The sequence below is a fragment of the Mustelus asterias genome, chromosome 12 (genome assembly GCF_964213995.1).
Source record: "Mustelus asterias chromosome 12, sMusAst1.hap1.1, whole genome shotgun sequence".
NCBI classification, from domain to species: domain Eukaryota; kingdom Metazoa; phylum Chordata; class Chondrichthyes; order Carcharhiniformes; family Triakidae; genus Mustelus; species Mustelus asterias.
This window is the reverse complement of record NC_135812.1, coordinates 75,291,495-75,311,339: the sequence shown is the minus strand read 5'-3', so window position 1 is coordinate 75,311,339 and position 19,845 is coordinate 75,291,495. Positions and strand designations below refer to the sequence as shown.

Sequence of the window (19,845 nt, the reverse complement as noted above, 5' to 3'; positions counted from 1 at the left end):
TCCCACTGAGTCCAGGACGGTTCTCTGTAGAGCGATTCGGACAGTACCATTTCCCAACTCGATTCCTGTAACCCTCCAAGTTTAGTTCTCTCAAAGTCCCATCCAATTTCCTTTTCAAATCACTCAGCATCTCAGCTTCTACCACCCACGTAGGCAGCGAGTTCTAGGCCATTGCCCCTCTCTACATAAACATGCTTTCCCTCACATCCTCCGCCAACTCTTCATATCTGATATCTATGTCCCCTTTACCTTGCACACTCAACTACTGGGAATTGCTTTTCTTTGCCTACCTTATCTAAACCCCCCCAATCTTTTCACCTCTATCAATCCTCCCCTCAATTCCTTTTGCTCCATGGAAAACAACCTCTCATTCCATTATACACAATCCTTTTCTTGGAACACGTTTAACAAGCTCCATTGTAACATGCGGGATTCATAATCCTGAACAAATGCTGCATCTGAATTCTGATCCACATTCCCCAAATCTTCATCGTGTGCCATTTAAACATTGTTGGCTGGATTTATCTTAATGGCATCACCTTAATCCAAAATACTTTACTAACCAAACAGTCAAAAATCCCAAAATGTAATGATAAGGCCATGTGAAATTTGGCAGTGGATTAACAACATTCAATACATAGGTCACAAAAAATGAATTATAGGCAGCCATTTGGGCCTGAATCATGAATTCAATCCATGGGGAATAAATAGGAAGGGGCTTGGTCCAAATAATTTCTATTAATGGAAGCAAATGGGCAGCTTGATTCACTGGAATTCTGTTTACTTGGAATGAAAGAAAGTGCCTTTGATACAATATTATACTGTGCACTGCAAAGTGAAGGAGTTCTGTTATGAAATGTTACGAACGCTGGACTTAGTAAGATGGTTATGTTTTAAACAGTCTCCTTTAATTCAAGGTAAGATAGAGGGCCCGATTTTATCATTTTGATTCTAAGTGCTGAATCTGGGAGTGTTTCAGATCCGACTTTTAGACTCGTTCTCCGGTGCTCCCATATGCATTCCACCTGAAAAAATATCAGCGATTCTGAATCGTGCTGCACAAGCCTGTGGGCGGGGCTTATCCCGTCCGAAACGCTGCAGCTCCGATGGGAACCTTCAACTGCGCATGTGCAGTAAGAAAATAGAAAAACGCTCCCCTGCCACATTGCTGCCGGGCTGGATAATGCCTTCCCCTGGCTCCCTCAGACGTTATGTGGAGATGCCGGCGTTGGACTGGGGGTAAACACAGTAAGAAGTTTAACAACACCAGGTTAAAGTCCAACAAGTTTATTTGGTAGCAAAAGCCACACAAGTTTTCGGAGCCTTAAGCCCATTCTTCAGGTGACTCACCTGAAGAAGGGGCTTAAGGCTCCGAAAGCTTGTGTGGCTTTTGCTACCAAATAAACCTGTTGGACTTTAACCTGGTGTTGTTAAACTTCTTACTCCCTCAGACATTGCCCCACCCCCACAACATAACTGACCCCCTTATCCCCCCACACCCCCCCCGCTATCCAGACCGATCGCGGCCCCCTTCCCCCTTACCAATCGCACGCAGAATGGCAATGGATCCCCCCTTCCCCCCACCGATCGCACGCAGAGTGGCAGCGGACCCCCCTGCCCCCCACCAGAGAGCGATCTGAACCACCTCCCTCCCCTCCAACCCCCACCACCGATCTGAGTCAGAGAGCCGCCAGAAGCTCTGAACTTACCTCTTCAGAAGCTGGAGCACCCGAATCTGACCTTTGCCGACCATGTCTGTTTTGTGTCAAATCTGGACGGGCGAACGCGGTGGTAAAGGGGGACGTGCCGGTAAGTTTGGGTATGCAGCCTATTAAGTCAATTTAAATGCATGCAAATGCATTTAAAATGATGTCATGCCCATTTTGGGCGTGGTTCAGACAGCAGCCACTTTCGACAATTGGTAAAGGGGGAACGGGCACAGAGGAGGGCGCGGATTGCGCTACTCGTCTCTCGCCCGACTTTACCAAGTTTTCGCGCCCGAAAAAGGGCGCAACTTGATGGTAAAATCAGGCCCAGAGTAATTTAGAGAGGGGGAATGTGATTTCCAATGGCAGACAAACCCATGTGACGTTGTACTAAATCTGCCTGGAGGACTGTGACCTGCTCGCTGTGGAAACAGGAACTGAAATCAAAACTTATTGCAATGAAGGTGCAGGCGGGCGGGCTGGTGAGGGGCATAAAGGAGGTGGCAGCCAGTCTTAGTGCCTACAGACTCACAGGAATCTTGCGCCCCTCACCACAGTGCATTTGATGGTGGGAGGGTTGGGGGCATTTAATCAGGTGGGAGGGTGGCAGTTAGAGGAATCGGCCATCTTGGCGCCTCCAGTCCAATTAAGCCCGTGGACAGCCTTCCACCCTGCTGCCAACTGAAGCCCTCAGCCGGGCAACTAATGTCTACTGAAGGGCCTTATCCCACTGCTGCTGGCATTAATCCAGTGGGAGGGATCACCACACCCCCTGTGCGGGATTGTTTGGGGACTCCCTGTCGTAGTTGACGGGGGTGGGGGGCCGGGAGGGGTGCTCGTTCAAAGGCAGTCAGTGTTTGAAGGATCCGTCATTGGGAAGGTGGCACTGCTGAATAAAGAAGACTTTCTTTATTCAAGTCTCAAGGAGCTGGCCTGAGTGGCACAAGGTGCGGTGGGCCTTCATGGAAAGAGGGGATGAGGGGGGTGTTGTTCTCGCTGGCTCTGCAGCCAGCAGTTGAGGCCCTCAGCACCGCCACAAGATTCTGTCCAGTCAGTCAGGCAGAGACATGCTGGGGGAGAAGACCCACGATAGATGCTGCTTTGCCCGGTAGACCAAAAAGGACAGTTTATTGGTTAGTCACGATGCAGAGTGCTGCTCAGGAAGATTCTCAGTTTGAAGAAATGAGACTTGTAAAGAGTTAAAGACTGAGCAGTCACCAGAGGGTGCCTTGCTACTGAAAGCCTGTCCGATTATGCTCAGAAGATTGAGTGAAGAGGATTTGTTTAAAAGGACACTGAAACATTCGCCCTGACGGGGAGAAGAGATCCTGTTAAAGCCGAGAGGAGCTTGGGACTTTAAACACAGATTACATTTCTGCTGATGTAATGTGTAAATGTGGTGCGAGGGTTTCCACTATGTGAGGAACTTAATGGGGAAAGTACCTTTTCTGCAGTTTTAGTGCATTAGTTGCCTACTACGTAATGTTTAGCCAATGTTGATTTTAGTTTGTTTTCTCATGTGAGTGGTTGGCAAATATCGGAATGTGTCCTGGTCCCTTCATGCCGATGCTATGGTTAAGAAAACCCACTCGCACCTCTAATTTCTCAGGACGCTAAGGAAGTTTGGCATGTGCACTACAACTCTCACTAACTTTTACAGATGCACCAGAGAAAGCATTCTTTCTGGTTGTGATTCAACCAGAAAAAAGCTCCTTTCTCTGTCCAAGAATGCAAGTAACTACAAAGGGTCGTGAACGAAGCTCAGTCATCACGCAAACCAGCCTCCCATCCATTGACTCTGTCTACATTTCCCGCTGCCTCGGAAAAGCAGCCAGCATAATCAAGGACCCTACGCATCCCAGACATACTCTCTTCCTCCTTCCTCCGTCAGGAAAAAGATACAAAAGTCTGATGTCACGAACCAACTGACCCCAAGAACAGCTTCTTCCCTGCTGCCAACAGACTTTTGAATGGACCTACCTCATATTAAGTTGATCTTTCTCCTCACCCTAGCTCTGACTGTAACACTACACTCTGCACTCTCTCCTTTCCTTCGCTACGTCATAGAAACCCTACAGTGCAGAAGGAGGCTACTCGGCCCATTGAATCTACACTGACAACAATCCCACCCAGGCCCTATCTCCGTGACCCCACATATTTACCCAGCTAACCTACGCATCCTGGGACACTAAGGGTCAATTTATCTTGGCCAATGCACCTAATCCGCACATCCGACTGTGGGAGGAAACCAGAACACCCGGAGGAAACCCATGCAGACATGGGGAGAACATACAAACTCCACACAGACAGTGACCCGAGCCGGGAATCGAACCCAGGTCCCTGGAGCTGTGAGGCAGCATGGCTAACCACTGTGTCACCGTGCCGCCCCTTTGGGTCCCTATATGGTATACTTTGTCTGTATTGCACATGGACCAATATTTTTCACGGCATACTAATACACGTACCAATAATAAATCAAATCAAATCAAATCAGATCAAAGGGAGTGGTCTATCAGAATTCCATATTAGGTTGGACTGTATGTACACGGCTTTTCCTATGAATTCACAGTAACAGTGGATCAAAATGCAATATATTTTGTAAATAATTATATGCACTCCTCACAAAAGGTACGAAAGATTGATGTCCAAATTACATTTTGGACCAATCAAGTTGCAGGCACCAGCTGAATTTGTGAGAATGGTATTCGGCTAGTGTTTTTTAATCTTGAACGGTCATTATAGAATAAAAGGCAATCGTCTCTTTAAAGAATTTAAAGGAAAAGAGACAGATGAGAGGAGCTTCAAATAGAATTAACCAAAATTTAAATGTATCCATCGACTATTCCAGAAAGTTGGCTGAAAATGGATAGGCAATGCACCCAGCATATTGAATGAATTGTTGACAGGAATTTACCAAGCTGTACTGATCAGAACTCCTGAGAGGTTCTCTCTTCTCATTCATTACATCAAAGTCTGGCTTAAATAAAACCACAAAGCGCTATCTTCCTCAGACTATTAAATTAGCTCTGCGTATTGGGGCGGCACGGTGGCACAGTGGTTAGCACTGCTGCCTCACAGCGCCAGGGACACGGGTTCGATTCCCGGCTTGGGTCACTGTCTGTGTGGAATTTGCACATTCTCCCCGTGTCTGCGTGGGTTTCCTCCGGGTGCTCCGGTTTCCTCTCTCAGTCTGAAAGACATGCTGGTTAGGTGCATTGACCCGAACAGGCGACGGAGTGTGGCGACTAGGGGAATTTCACAGTAACTTCATTGCAGTGTTGATGTAAGCCTTACTTGTGACTAATAAATAAACTATTGTATCTAACAATGACATTGGGCTTCTGCACGTGAGTATAGGGGAGCTATGGCAATGAGAAGCACCTATCATGTCAGGCCACAGGATGAACTCCAAGTTAAGGGTGCAGCCTAAATGCAAACATAAAGATTAAGAGCAGGAGTAGGCTATTTGGGCCCTTGAGCCTGCAACACCATTCAATAAGATCATCGCTGATTTGATTGTGGCCTCAACTCCATATTCTGCCGACCCTGCGGTAACACTTGACATCCCCGTTGGTCAAGAATCTATCTAACTCAACCTTAAAAATGTTCAATGACCCTGCCTCCACCTGCCTCCGAGGAAGAGAGAGCCTCAAATACTCACAACCCTCTGAGAGAAAAAAAAGTCTCATCATTTTTGTCTTAAATGGTATTTTTGAATCGTCTCCCCTAGTTCTAGTCTGCCCCACAGGGGGAAACATCCTTTCAGCATCCACCCTGTCAAGTCCCCTAATCAGATCACTTCTCATTCTTCCCAACTCCAATGGATAAGGCCCAACCTGTCCAAGCTTTCCTCATAAGACAACCAGACATCCCCCCCACCCCATCCCTCCTCCCATGTATCAGCCAATGAACATTCTCTAAACTGCCTCTAATGCATTTATATCTTTTCTTAAATGAGACCAAAATTGTACACAGTTAATATCATAAATCCAAATCCTACACAGTTCACAGGGTGGTTATATTGAGTCTTAGATCCATTTTGCTTTGGCTGGCTGGTATATGGATGGGCAATACCATCCATTTTATTAATTTGCAGTGGTGATCACGCTATGAGATTAATGGTTACAATGAAATCATGGTAAATTTTTGCTGTAAAAAAAATTGCCAGGGATTAACGTAACAGTATGTAAAGGTTGAAACACAAAGAGTAATAATCATGGAAGATGGTCGAGATCAAACCTTTTGTAGTTATGTAGGTGACAAATGCTGCAATTGAAATTTCTCCAGATAGATAAGCAAAGTGGTCGTCCTTGCTTAGATACGACTTGCCATCTGACTTTGTGAATATATCATAGCTTCACTGTAGACGGAATCTATCTAGTTTCTAATACTACACTAATGTGCTTTCATCTGAATACCAAAGACACACAAAGGGCTTTCTCACAAACAGAAGACCATCTGGAACACAGAGACAAAGGTGAGATATTTGGTTTGTTCTTTGACAGGCATCTGATCCCCTGAGGAATGGCAGCATGGAGTGCAGCACCCCTGCACTTCCTCCTGCTGACCCAGGAGTAAATAACTCATCGGACATCGTTAACTTCTCACTGAACCCACTTAACTTCAAGTGAAACTGACATTCTTCACACGAATAAAATGAATGAAAATAACACATTTAAGTTCGTAACAACATTTTCTCAAGTACCCAGTGTTCTGTTAGATGGGGTGATTAGATCCCAAACTGATCAAAGGATTGATAGCGGCATTCCGGTCAATTCACTGGGGAGACTGATTTCAATCCGTTTTAAGTTTGAACATTTTTTCTGATTTTTATTTCAATAATCCTTATATATCTATTGTACTCACTGTCTGAAAATAATTTGCATAGTCTATTTCTTTGGCCACAAAACTGTACATGTCCGCTGCCAGTTGATCCTGCATTTGACAGAGAAATGGAAATATGTTAGTGAATTCCACAACAATTAAGATATTCTAGATTAGATTTGGCTGTTTTTTGGAATGATAGCGAATTATGTTGTGAGTCATTTTTGAGTAAAGTGTGGGTGTGTTATTAATAATATAGTCATCTCTTGTTTAATATGCTCCCATATCCCAACCAAGGCTCTGCACACTAAATAGAGATATCAGAGGTTTTGTTGGTATTGCTATCTTTTATTTTACACAGCGATCAAATGTAGATGATCTGGAGGAATATTCGCAATTGCTTGCTCATTCACTTCCAGAACAGGACATCACTAGGCAACAGGAAGGAGGACAGCTGGCTATCTTATTATGAAAGCAATCAACTTTGGCCCTATTTATTGAATTGGTAAGGGTGGAGCTGGAGTATAACTCTGGTGCGTAACTCTAACTAAAATATGTTGAAAATAAGACACAATTTTGCCGTTGCAGTGTCACGTTTATTCTCTCTTGTCATTTAATGTCACCAAAAGCTGTCCAAAGGTTAGCCAGTCTCAATACATTTCTACCAAAATGTTGTAGTGCTGAGGGATAGTCGGTACTTGTATAATCAGTTTTATCTTGAAATATCTAGATACTGTGAAAGTTAACTAAAGGGAATTTTCAACAAAAGATATAAATCCCAAATACAAGAACGTACTTTATCTATTCATCCTCAGGCTGGTGAGGTGTTGCTCACCTGTGTTCTTGGCCCTTTGATAAGCTTATTCCTGTACTTTTAGCAGATTACAACTTCCACTGCAGACCAACAGGAAGGCTCTTGTAAGTACTAGCATCTTATATCATCAGAGTATAGCAAGCAGATAGAATAGAATCATTTTGTGTCTTGGGGAGGTCTTGTGGCGCGGTGGGTAGCACCCCTGCCTCTGAGTCAGAAGTTCCGGGTTCAAGTCCCACCCAGGGACGTGGTGGACAAGGAAGAAGAGTTCATGATGTGGCCAAGCAAGTTGAGTGCCAACCTGAAAAATCCTTCCAACGCGCCAATGGCTGGCGATAAGAGAGGGGAGACCCCTGGTCAGCCATGCTTGATGTGGAGTGGCACCCCCGGCCACAGACTAGTAACCTGTTCTGGAAATTATTAGCTATGGAAACAGATGAAAATCTGCCTTAATGCACCATTAGGTGAGGGAAGAGAATTGGAATTGTGCCTTGGGATAGAGACATTCAATTCAGAGCATCCCTAGGAAGTATTTGATATGTAAAAGGTTCAGATTTAGTGGGTTCACATAAGCCTTGATGACAGTAAAAGTCTTGTCATTGTGACGTTCCTCGCAATGCAATAAACTCTCAGTAATGTTTGACTTTGAAAGCTAATGAGGCTGTTTCTAAGCTAAAGCTATTCTCGGTACTGCTTTGAGAGGATTACACTTTTATCTATGAATTGTATGTATAGATACAGGATAAACCAGTTAAGCTCAAAATCTAGTTACAATGGGTTCTTGACCAACGGTGGCTAACAAACATAAAACAGTACGGGAGCCAAACTAGACACAACACGGTACACACGAGAACCTTCAACATTTCTAACTTTGCTGTTACCTCTTTGGATCTTGGAGGTGGCTCTTGGGCATCAATGAATGAGTAACAACTTGTATTAAATTGCCATTATCTGCTCATGAGTGAAATAAATCTTTCAATGTTGGGTTTTTAAAATACTTGGCAGCAGACCATCTTGCAAATTTATTTTCTTTACCAACCAACTTTTAATGCCAGTCTCCCTTCAGTGAACAGTTGAAGTCATTTGAGCCTGTCAAGGGATGTTTATTTTCATAGAATTGTATAAATGACAACACAGAAGAGGGTATCCAACTAATTTGATGTTTTTGGACTGCAATTAAATAGAACTCAATTTGCTGAATTGTAATGTTTGTAGTTTTAATAGCAATTGATTGAACTCTATCTCGACATATTATCATTGTGATCAGAGTGAGACAGCATGACGGGAACTGATCCTGTTTATTACTGGCTTACATCTATCTGAGATTTTAAAAATTCTATCCTTCTAACAATTTACATGGATAAGACTGGGCAGTGTTAAGAGTACCCAATATCTTATGATTAAAAACTGCAGCAGAATCACGTTTCTACAACCATCGCAAGGATGTTTCAGATTTTGGCATACTTTGGCATACAAAATAATTACCTTCAGATATTCATAAAGATTTATATCCAGCGAATATATTTAGTGAAATAAAAACTGGGTTAAAAAAAATGACCAAAGTGTTTCTTCTCCAATATCTTCTGTTTATAATCTGAAGCGTGATGACATGATTTCTTGGGCAAACACATTCATGTCATTTACTGAAAGTGTGTTACTGACATTGTTAGAATTAGACAAGGTCTTTAAATGCTTATAATTTTATTGCCTTATATAGAAAATTATATCTCACTTAAACCCCCTGCCCATCGATTGACCCTATTAGAACTCGGACTAGTCTGCAATCACGGTGGCACAGTAGTTAGCACTGTTGCCTTACAGCACCAGGGACCCCGTTTCAATTCCCGGTTTGGGCTACTGTTTGTGTGGAGTTTGCACATTCTCCCCGTGTCTGCGTGGGTTTCCTCTGGGTGCTCCGATTTCCTCCCACAGTCCAAAGATGTGCGGGTTAGGTTGATTGGCCATGCTAAATTGGCCCTTAGTATCAGGGGGACTAGCTAGAGTAAATGGGGATCAGGCCTGGGTGAGATTGTGGTCAGTGCAGACTCGATGGGCTGAATGGCCTCCTTCTGCACTGTAGGATTCTATGATTAAATATGACTTCCTTTGGTCATATGACAAAGGGTCAATATAAAAGGACTTAATGGTAAATAAAACCAGAAAATAAAAACTAAAATTAAACGGGAAAACTGAAATGGTTGATAAAACCATATACTTGTAAAAATGACTGGAGTATGCTCAAATTTAGAATATTTCCAGGAATTATGGTTGTAGCAGTCAGTCATACTTTATGACATCAACGCAAGTCCTTCTGTTGTGTCGGAGACCTGAAATAAACTCCTCTCACTTAATTTGATCCAGATAGTTATTATTCACAGGAAGATTTTAGCTAAATAGTACAATACAGGCCTCTGTTGATGAAAGCAATCTTTTTTGATTGCATTTTATCCTGATTACTATCCATTGATTCTCACTGGAAAGCATACACACACACACACACACACGCATACAAAGTGAGGGTAGCAGTGCACTAGATTGTGGTGGTCTGCAGAGTTGAACTGCCAATCAACGCTTACAATCTAGGCTTATGCAAAGACTGAGGTTCTGAAGCACTGCCCACAGTGGCAGCAACTTGTGAAATGTGAATGGTGTAGAATTTGTATAAAGTGCTAAGGTTTGTTGCACTTAAGCTCAACCCCCTTGCACACGGGGTAAGTACACAAACATATAATACTCCAGTAATGGCCGGTACCCTGCAGATCTCCACTCGATTCGCCGCTTCCTCCATTTCTTCCCTGAGTGCATCAGCCTTGGCACCGGACGACTGCAGATTGCTCGACAGCCCTGATGACTTTGAAGACTGCTGCCACCTGATTAAAGAGAAGACGCCGTGAGCAAAGTGTTTCAAATGGGCAAAGCAAAGGGTAAGGTGGATCTTTTAAAAACATTTTGGGCAGGATTTTCCGCCTGCGCTCACCCCAATACCAGAATATCCCACCCGTGGGTCAACGGATGTTTGCATGGTCCTGTCCCGCTTCCCATGGTGGATGGGAGGGGCAAATTCCACCCAGGATCAAAGTATATAATTTATTAATGAGAAGCCAGAAGAACATAAGAAAATAATGAAAAACAATGTTGGCTATTTGGGTTCACCAGTTTCTTACTGACCTCATGTATAGAATTCTCCCTGATACTTTTCACATGATATCTGTCCAAACACAATAATGTTATTGGCAGCCAGTGTTAATGTAGGACAATATCTGTACTAATGAGCTGCAACTCATCACTTTAGGTGCATTGGTTAATCACCCAGTTTACTGTCGATATGATGTCACTACTGCCTCACAGCACCAGGGACCCGGGTTCGATTCCCGGCTTGGGTCACTGTCTGTGTGGAGTCTGCACGTTCTGCGTGGGGTTCCTTTGGGTGCTCCCACAGTCCAAAGAGGTGAGGGTTAGGTGGATTGGCCATGCTAAATTCTCCCTCAGTGTACCCGAACAGGGGCCGGAGTGTGGCGACTAGGGGATTTTCACAGTAACTTCATTGCAGTGTTAATGTAAGACTATTGGTAACTAATAAATAAACTTTTACTTTAGATATACATATATATGTGTTTGAAATAACACAGCACCATCAGCACTTACAAATATTCTTGAAATATTTTCAAACAGATATACCAATCATGGATGACCCTTACAGAATGCTGTCTTATTACATACTTTTGTCACAAATACTTTCCAGGAATATTTTCTGATCTGTTATCTTTCTTGGTAATCATGCTCCTTCTAAATAAAGTAACTTCCATTTATTCAGTTTCTTCAGGGAATTTCTCACTGGTTGGATGCTGAGTGACAAATGAGAATCGCCCAGTGGCTCAGGGAGTGCCGGGGAGATGGTGGTGTAGTCGTATTGCCACTGGACTAGTAATGCAAAGAGTAATCCATGCTCTGGGGACCTGGGTTCAAATCCCGCCATGGCAGATGGTGAAATTTGAATTCAATAAAAATCTGACCATGAAAATTCAATTGACCATGAAAACATTGTCAATTGTTGTAAAAAGCCATCTGGTTCACTAGTGCCCTTTAGAGAAGGAAATCTATTGTCTTCACCTGGTTTGGACTACGTGTGACTCTAGATCCACAGCAAAGTGGTTGACTCTGAAATGCCCTCAGGGATGGACAATAAATGCTGGCCCAGCCAGCGACACCATGAATTAAAATAAAAGTTTGACTGATACTCCCAACCCCAGTTGGCACACGGAGGTCAGGAGCCTCCTCATTACACTGCTCCTGAGCTGAAGCATCCAATCCCATGACAGGAGCAGAATGTCCTGGAAGTGCTCTCCAGCCATTGGTGTCAAATCTCTAAACTCTGTGTCACCAGAGCGATCGATGTGCAAGCAATTTATGATGCGTTGTTTTACTGAGCAAGAAACAAGCTAATTAATGAACATTGTCATTCTCGAAAGTACCGAGCTCCAGTTTGTACGTATTTCAGTCACATTTTCATGTTTGAAGCTGATTTATTTGATGCAGTCATAGTGAACCCGATGCTGCCAGTGTGGATGAATAAGGAAGCGTGAATGCCGTATGCGTCACCTGAAAACAGCAATCCACACACACTGCAGAATAATATGGTTTTCAAAAGAGTCTTAAGCAACAACAGACATTATCAATTAAATGGTCCAGTAATTCATTGAGTAAATGTTGTCTAAAAGACAACAGCTGAAATGGATTGTAACTAGGACTCCTTTCCACAATAAAGCATTGGAAAACATAGGGTGGAATGTAGCTGAGGTGTCAGGGTCTTGCCTATCGACTGAAGAGCCAGTGAGGGATCCACAATGCCTCTTTTTGGGAAGTCCTGCCAAACCACCAATCAGGCAGTGGCAAGGCTAATGGTGGACCATCCCGTGGAATCAAGAGCCCGGGGTGGAGGTCCCACCACCAAGAGCTGCTGGACAATCAGAGGTTCCGGCTGCTACCGGAAGGACAAGCATTGGAGCCCTGGGATTTTGAGTCTGTGTCTTTATAAACTCTGTTTGTGAACAGAATTCCCACTCACCTGAAGAAGGGGCTTAGAGCTTCGAAAGCTTGTGTGGCTTTTGCTACCAAATAAACCTGTTGGACTTTAACCTGGTGTTGTTAAACCTCTTACTGTGTTTACCCCAGTCCAACGCCGGCATCTCCACATTCTGAAGCAATCCAGGGGACGGGAGAGGGGTGTGAGGAGGGGGGTGTGGGTGGGGGGGGGGGGGAGGGGGGGAGGGTACCCCCCATTCCCAATGTCCAGTCAATGCCTTTGATCAAGGGATGCACCCTACACCCGCAAACACCCCCCCCCTTCTCCCACCACCACCTCCCACCCCTAGTGACAAGCTGGCTGCAACGGGTTTAGCTAGCGTGCATGCCACATGGCGACAGGCCCACCTGCAGCTTGGCTAATACCAATGTCAGCAGGATGGGGCCCTTAAGTGGCCAGTGATTGGCCACTTAATGGCCTCAAGAGCCGGGTCGGGGTGGGTAAGTTATTCATGGATCTTCCCATCCATATCTTAATTCTGGTGGAGATGGGAAGGTGGCAAGGTTCGGGTGAGCCATCATTCCGCCTAATTACACATCCCTCCCACCTCCAAGCTCGCCACCAATGAGCAGAAGATCCCGCTCCATACTGCAAAAGTGAAGCTTGAACTGTTTATAATTTTCATTCAAATGTTAAGGAAATCCTCTTAACCATTTTTTAAACAAAAATTATTTGTAGATCCCCCATGGCTCTGGTTACAGTTAGACTGTGAATTCTAACTTCTAAACACCTGTAATGTGTTTAAGATTTTTATTTCTCTACTGTTCAATACCCCACCTGAAAATGGCAGCAGAAATTGGTCTAATGAACATTAAATCGAAAATATAGAGTTGCATGTAATTCAGCTGCAGCTGGCATTGCTCAGTCCTGCCTTGGTCAAACCCAATTGAAGTGCCAACAGATATTTAAACAGCCTCCATCGTTCTACCTCCTAATTGTTATCTAATAACATCATGGCTGAAAGCACAAAGAATGGACGATGGATGAAAAGGGAAATCAGGTTAAGTCATGATCTACAGCATAATTAAAACAGCCTAGCAACACTCACTACCAAGGGTAAAACAAAAATAATAGCCGGACGGGAAGTTAAAGAACTGAAATAACTCAGGAGTCAGCTGTAAAGGAACGGTGTTTTATTGCACAAAGTAAAATTAAAATGAGAAGTGTGTAGTGAACACATACAGGTCCCAACCAGGACAATACAACAGTGGACCCGCAGAGGGGCCTGCTTTATAAAGAGCTCGGGACATGAGTTCCACCTGATAAGGTAACCACAGCAGCTCGTATTCTACGAGTCCCACTGGGAGGTCAATCCGGGATTCCCCATGTAAGTCCTGGAGGTTATCACAGGAATCATTCGGGCTGCCACTCTCTGCAGTCAGACTTCGAGCCAAAAAAGCAATGACTCCCCAACACAGATGGTTATCACGTGCTCTCGGAATACTGCAACAACAGGCCAGATGCAAAGTCTGATTGGCTGAGGAACATCCTAGCGAATATGCCAGTGTGACCTGGAGAGATTTCAAATACTCCCACTCCACCTGAGTCACTGAAATCTTACACTCTGCCTCCAAGTGTAAGCCATTTGGTGACATTTTGCTGCTGATTTCAATGAATCTTGATGCAAACCTACAGTTTCCACGTGATAGAAAAAGCATCAAGCAGTCTTGCAAAATGCACCATCTTGTGCAGAATTTTTGACCAGTTGTCTCCTTTACTTTATTCAAGTGCATTTAGTTGGCTCACTGCTTCCCTTGACTATCCTTTACAGGGTCTCATAGAATCATAGAATCCCTACAATGCAGAAGGAGGCCATTCGGCCCATCGAGCCTACACCGACAACAATCCCACCCAAGCCCTATCCCCATAACCCCATGCATTAGGGTCCCCCTGACCCTAAGGGGAAATTTAGTATGGCCAATGCACCTAACCCGCACATCTTTGAGAACGTGCAGACTCCACACAGCCAGTGACCCAAGCCGGGAATTAAACCCAGGTCCCTGGCTCTGTGAGGCAGCAGTGCTAACCACTGAACCACCATGCCGCCGCCTGTTGTTGAAGGGTCTACCTCACATTAAGATTCTGCAGCAATTAGTGCTGTAATAATGTCATTGAAGACATTCCTTTAAATTGGCAAAAATTGAAACAAAAAGCTCATATTGGACTCTGAACGTTTACACTGGTTCTCTCTCCACAGATGCTGCCAGACCTGCTGAGTTTATCCATCATTTTCTGTTTTTATATATTTTTTAAAACAGCATCGTGGTCCTTTGAGCTGGAAGTGAAAGAACATTTTAATTGATCAGTTCATTGACAGCAGTGGGGCTGCCGCTGAAACATTTGCTCTTGGTTGCAAGAGTTTTTCATCTTGTGCAGCAAAATGGCAGGAGAATTTGGGCTTCAACACTGAAGGAGAGACTAGATTTATAAAAATGATGGAAGTTACCAGCTGGGGTTAACGTCACAGCCGTGATATGAAATGATCACTGCTATCCCCTGTGGCTGTGCTCGCGCCGAAAGCTGGAACTAATATATCTTTTCACGGATAAACTTCAAATCCACAGTGATTTGCCCACCCTATCCCGAAGCAACTCAATGGTGAGTATCAGGTGGATGGGATGTGGGCATCGCTGGCTGGGTCAGCATTTATTGCCCATCCCTGAGGGCACTTAAGAGTCAACCACATTGCTGTGGATCTGGAGCCACATGTCGGCCAGACCAGGTAAGGACGGCAGATTTCCTTCCTTAAAGGACATTAATGAACCAGATGGGTTTTTCCGACAATCGACAATGGTTTCATGGTCATCAGTAGACATTTAATTCCAGATTTTTATTGAATTCAAATTTCACCATCTACCATGGTGGGATTCGAACCCAGGTCCCCAGAGCATTACCCTGGGTCTCTGGATTACTAGGCCAGTGACAATATCACTACGCCAACACCTCTCCAGAGTAACACTCAGCTAAAGTCACTGGGTGGGAACAGGTGTTTGGAGAGTTTTACCTTTGTAGAATGGGGAGAAGGGGATGAGGGCCTGCCTGAGGATGATATTACAATTCAAAGCTGCAAACCAATGATCTTACTCGGCTAATAATCAGCCAGAGACCTACCCAGAAAACCTGAGTTCGAATCCCACCATGGCAATTAATGAACATGAACTAAGGTTTAAAGAATCCTGAATTTTTTTTTAAAATGGTACCTGTAAAAGGTGACTGTGAAACTTGTGGATGTCACCAAAATAAAAAAACACGGTTTTAGGATAAAAGAAGTTCTGTCCTGACAAAGTTCGGCCTAGATGTGACCCCAGCTCCACACCAATTTGGCTGATTCTTAACTGGCCTCTAAAGTGGTCCAGCGAATGTTCCTCTCCAGAGCAACAAGCACTGGGCGATCAATGCCAGCCTTGCCCGGCGAGGCTGCACACTGAGAATGAAGACATTTGCTCTCCCCAATTAATTTAATAGCCGGAGGGAACCAGAAACAGAAAATATTCCAAGAATGTAAAATACCATGAAATTTTCTGATGTAATATCGCAAAGTTCTGCAAGATAACATCAACTTTAGAACCAACATTACTAAACCCTGATCCGACTGATATTCCCATTGTCCAAACAATAAAGAAATAAAGGATTTTCTGTCGGTTTTTAAGCACCAGTTCAGTAGTACTCTCATCTGAGTCAACATGTTGGAGGTTTAGGTCCCACTCCAAGACTTGTGAGTATCTAGCGCAGTACTGAGGGACTACTGCACCATCAGAAGAGCCATTTTTCATAAAGTCAGAGTTGTACGGCGCAGAAAAGGCCATTTGGCCCAACAAGTCTGCACCAACAATAACTACCACTAAAGTCACGTTAATCCCATTTTCCAGGACCAATCCCATATCCTTGAATGTTATGATACTTCAAGTGCTCGTCCACATATTTTTTAAAGGTTGTAAGGTTTCCAGCCTCCACTACCTTCCCGGGCAGTGCATTCCAGATTCCCACCACCCTCTGAGTGATTTTTTTTCTCAAGTCCCCTCTGAATCTCCTTACCCTTATCCTAAAACTATGCCCCCTTGTGATTGACCCCTCAACTAAGGGGAACAGCTGCTTCCTATTCACCGTGTCCATACCCCTCATAATCTTATACGCCTCAATCATGTCCCCCTCTCAGCCTTCTCTGCTCTAAAGAAAACAATCCAAGTGTATTCGGTCTCTCCTTATAGCTCAAATGCTCCATTCCAGGCAACATCCTCGTGAATCTCGTCTGTACTCCCTCTCGAGCAATCCTTCTTATAGTGAGGTGACCAGAACTGCACATGGTGCTCCAGCTGTGGCCTAACCAACATCATGCACAGTTCCAACTAACCTCCTTGCCCTTATACTCTATGCCATGACTGATAAAAGCAAGTGTCCCGTACCCTTCTTAACTACCCTTTTCACCTGCTCTGCTGCCTTCAGGATCTCTGAATAAGTACCCCAGATCCCTCTGTTCCTCTGAGCTTCCGTGTGTCCTGCCATTCATTAAATACTTCCTTGTCTTGTAATTTCTTCCAAAATGCATCACCTCGCACTTATCAGGATTAAATACCATCTGCCAATGTTCTGCCTATCTGACCAACCCATCTATATCTTCCTGTAACCTACAACCTTCTTCTGCACTATTAACCACCCTACCAATCTTGGTGTCATCTGTAAACTTACTGAACTTTGTGGTACACCACTGGACACCAGCCTCCACTCACTCAGACAGCCTTCTACCACCACCCTTTGTGTCCTATTACTAAACAAGTTTCTGATCCATCTCGCCAAGTTTTCCTGAATTCCATGTGCTTCAACCTCCTCAATCAGTCTCCCATGTGGGACCATGTCAAAGCTTTTGCTAAAACCCATATAAACTACATCAACTGCTTCTCCCTCAAATCCCACTCTAACACAGATTGGCATTTCAGTGAAGTTTTGAGTGAGCACTGTCCTGGGGAGCGACAACTGTCAAATGAAAGGTTAAACTATGGCTGTATCTACCTGTTCAGGTGGATGTTAAAGATGCTGTGGCACCTTTTGAGGAATTGGAACTTTCCCCAAAATTTTAGTCCACGTCTTCACTCAAATACCCACTATTACAAAAAGATTTACTGCACATTTATTTCATTATTTTCTGCAGGATCTTGCTCTGTGCAAAATGGCCGTGCCTGTTGACATAGCAACAATGACTAGCTCAAACGAATGAATTAAATGTGAAATGTTTTCTATTATCCCAAAAGAAATAATCAGGCATTTATATATGTGGTATTTTTAAAAGATAGGCTTGCAGATGACCAATGAGCTTTATTGGCAAGGTGTTTACACTACAGGCTTTGGGATAGACCGCCCGTTTGCCCGCGCAAATGGCCAATGACGTCATCAATACTTCATGTGATTGAACTCTTAAAATGCCCTTGTTCCAACTAGGGACAAACATGATCACATAACAATTCAAATATAAACTCTCTCTTGACGGCTTAAATCACATCTCTATTAAATCTGATCTCCAGTGAAACTAGATGCACTGTCAATTTGAACACCATTCGTCATTCCTTAATCCACAATTAGCTTTGAACAATTTGGTATTATTAAAGTGTTCTATTTTAAAATATCCTTTAGAATAACAGCTTCAGGCCCTTTTCGCGTAATAGTGTTCATCCATTATTATGTTCCATACTTCCTGGTTCAACACATTTTGTTAAATGCCATCTTTGGTTCATCTCATTTCTTTTGTCTAGATTTGAATCTTATTAACCTCCTCTGTATTTGTTTCCTGGCCACATACCTCAGACTGATCAGCAAATATGATATTATATATATTATTGAATAAATATAATAATGTTTATCCAGATCCAAAGCATTGCACTATCTTGGGCCATTTTTGCAACATTAGAAGTGTTACATAAATGGATTTTTCCTCTCCCCTATAAACAAAGCCTTGTCTATTTATCATTACTTTAGTATTTTCATTTGCAAGCCAATGTCCAGCCCAGTTAACACTTCACGTGATGTTCTCTTCTAATTTCTCTTGTGATATTATTTATCATGTATATTTGCATTATTCCACTAATGTCTTTGCAAAATATATATTTTTTGGTTGTGATATGCAACAATTTGTTCAAGTTGCAGAATGAAATTGACTATGAAATCCCCTGGATTGATTTATTATTGTCACATGTATTGGTATACAGTGAAAAGTATTTTTTGTGCACTATACAGACAAAGCATACTGTACATAGAGAAGGAAAGGAGAGAGTGCAGAATGTAGTGTTACAGTCACAGCTAGGGTGTAGAGAAAGATCATCTTAATACGAGGTAGGTCCATTTAAAAGTCTGATGGCAGCAGGGATTGTTGCAAATTGTTACAAAAGCCCTCAGTTCCACAACTCTTTCTGGTTAAGGTTAAGTCTCAATGGTTTCTGATCAAGCCGTGCCCAGGAGTTGTACAAGTGCAACCAGAGAATCATAAGAACCAGGTGAAGGCAATTCAGCCCCTTGAGCCTGCTCTGCCATTTAATACAATCATGGCTGATCTCATCTCGGCCTCAATTCCACTTTCCTGACCATTCACCATAGCCCTTCAAACCCTTATCGATTAAAAATCTGTCCACCTCTTCCTTAAATTAACTCAAAGTCCCGGCATCCACCATGCTCTGAGGTAGTGAATTCTACAGACTCATGACCCTTTGAAAGAAACAATTTCTCCTCATCTCTGTTTTAAATCTGCTACCCTTTATCCTAATCTTTGGTCTAGATTGCTCTACAAAAGGGAGCATCCTCTCCACAACTATTTTGTCAATCACCCTTATCATCTTGTACATTTCAATTAGATCTCTCAATTCTTCTAAACTCCAGGGAGTATAGACCTAAACTGCTGAATCTCTCTTCATAAGATAAATCCCTCATCTTTGGAATCAATCTAGTGAACCTCCTCTGAACCACCTCCACTACAACTACATCGCTCCTCAAGTAAGAGAATTTAAAATGTACACAATATTCTAAGTGCAGTCTCACTAATGCTTTGTACAGTAGCAGCAATACTTCACTACTTTTATCTTCTATTCCTTTAGCAATAAATGTGAAGATTCCATTTGCCTTCCTTATTAACTACTGTACCTGCATGCTAGTTTTCTGCAATTCATGCACAAGGATACCCAGATCCCTCTGCACTGAAACACTACGAAGTTTCTCTCCATTTAGATAATAATTTACCTTTGTATTTTCCCTACCAAAATGGATAACCTCACACTTATCCACATTAAACTCTATGTGCCACATTCTGCACCATTCACTTAACGTATCCATACCCAATTGTAAATTTCTTATTTCATTATCGCAACTTACTATCCCACCTATTGAGCGTCAACATTAACTCCCCAGTCTCATCTTCAAGGGTCCAACATTCACTTTAG

General features: G+C 43.3%; 1 protein-coding gene across 3 annotated transcripts in view; it reads right to left on the bottom strand.

The window, feature by feature from the left end:
* Positions 1-19,845, bottom strand: part of LOC144501580 (rho GTPase-activating protein 44-like) — a 345,975-nt gene that overhangs the window by 64,485 nt on the left and 261,645 nt on the right. For all 3 annotated transcript variants that reach the window (XM_078225440.1, XM_078225439.1, XM_078225441.1), the window contains exons 7-8: positions 10,097-10,214; positions 6,573-6,641 (exon numbers count right to left, since the gene is read on the bottom strand). In XM_078225440.1, the coding sequence (XP_078081566.1) occupies positions 6,573-6,641; positions 10,097-10,214 (187 nt within the window). The remainder of the gene's footprint in view (positions 1-6,572; positions 6,642-10,096; positions 10,215-19,845) is intronic.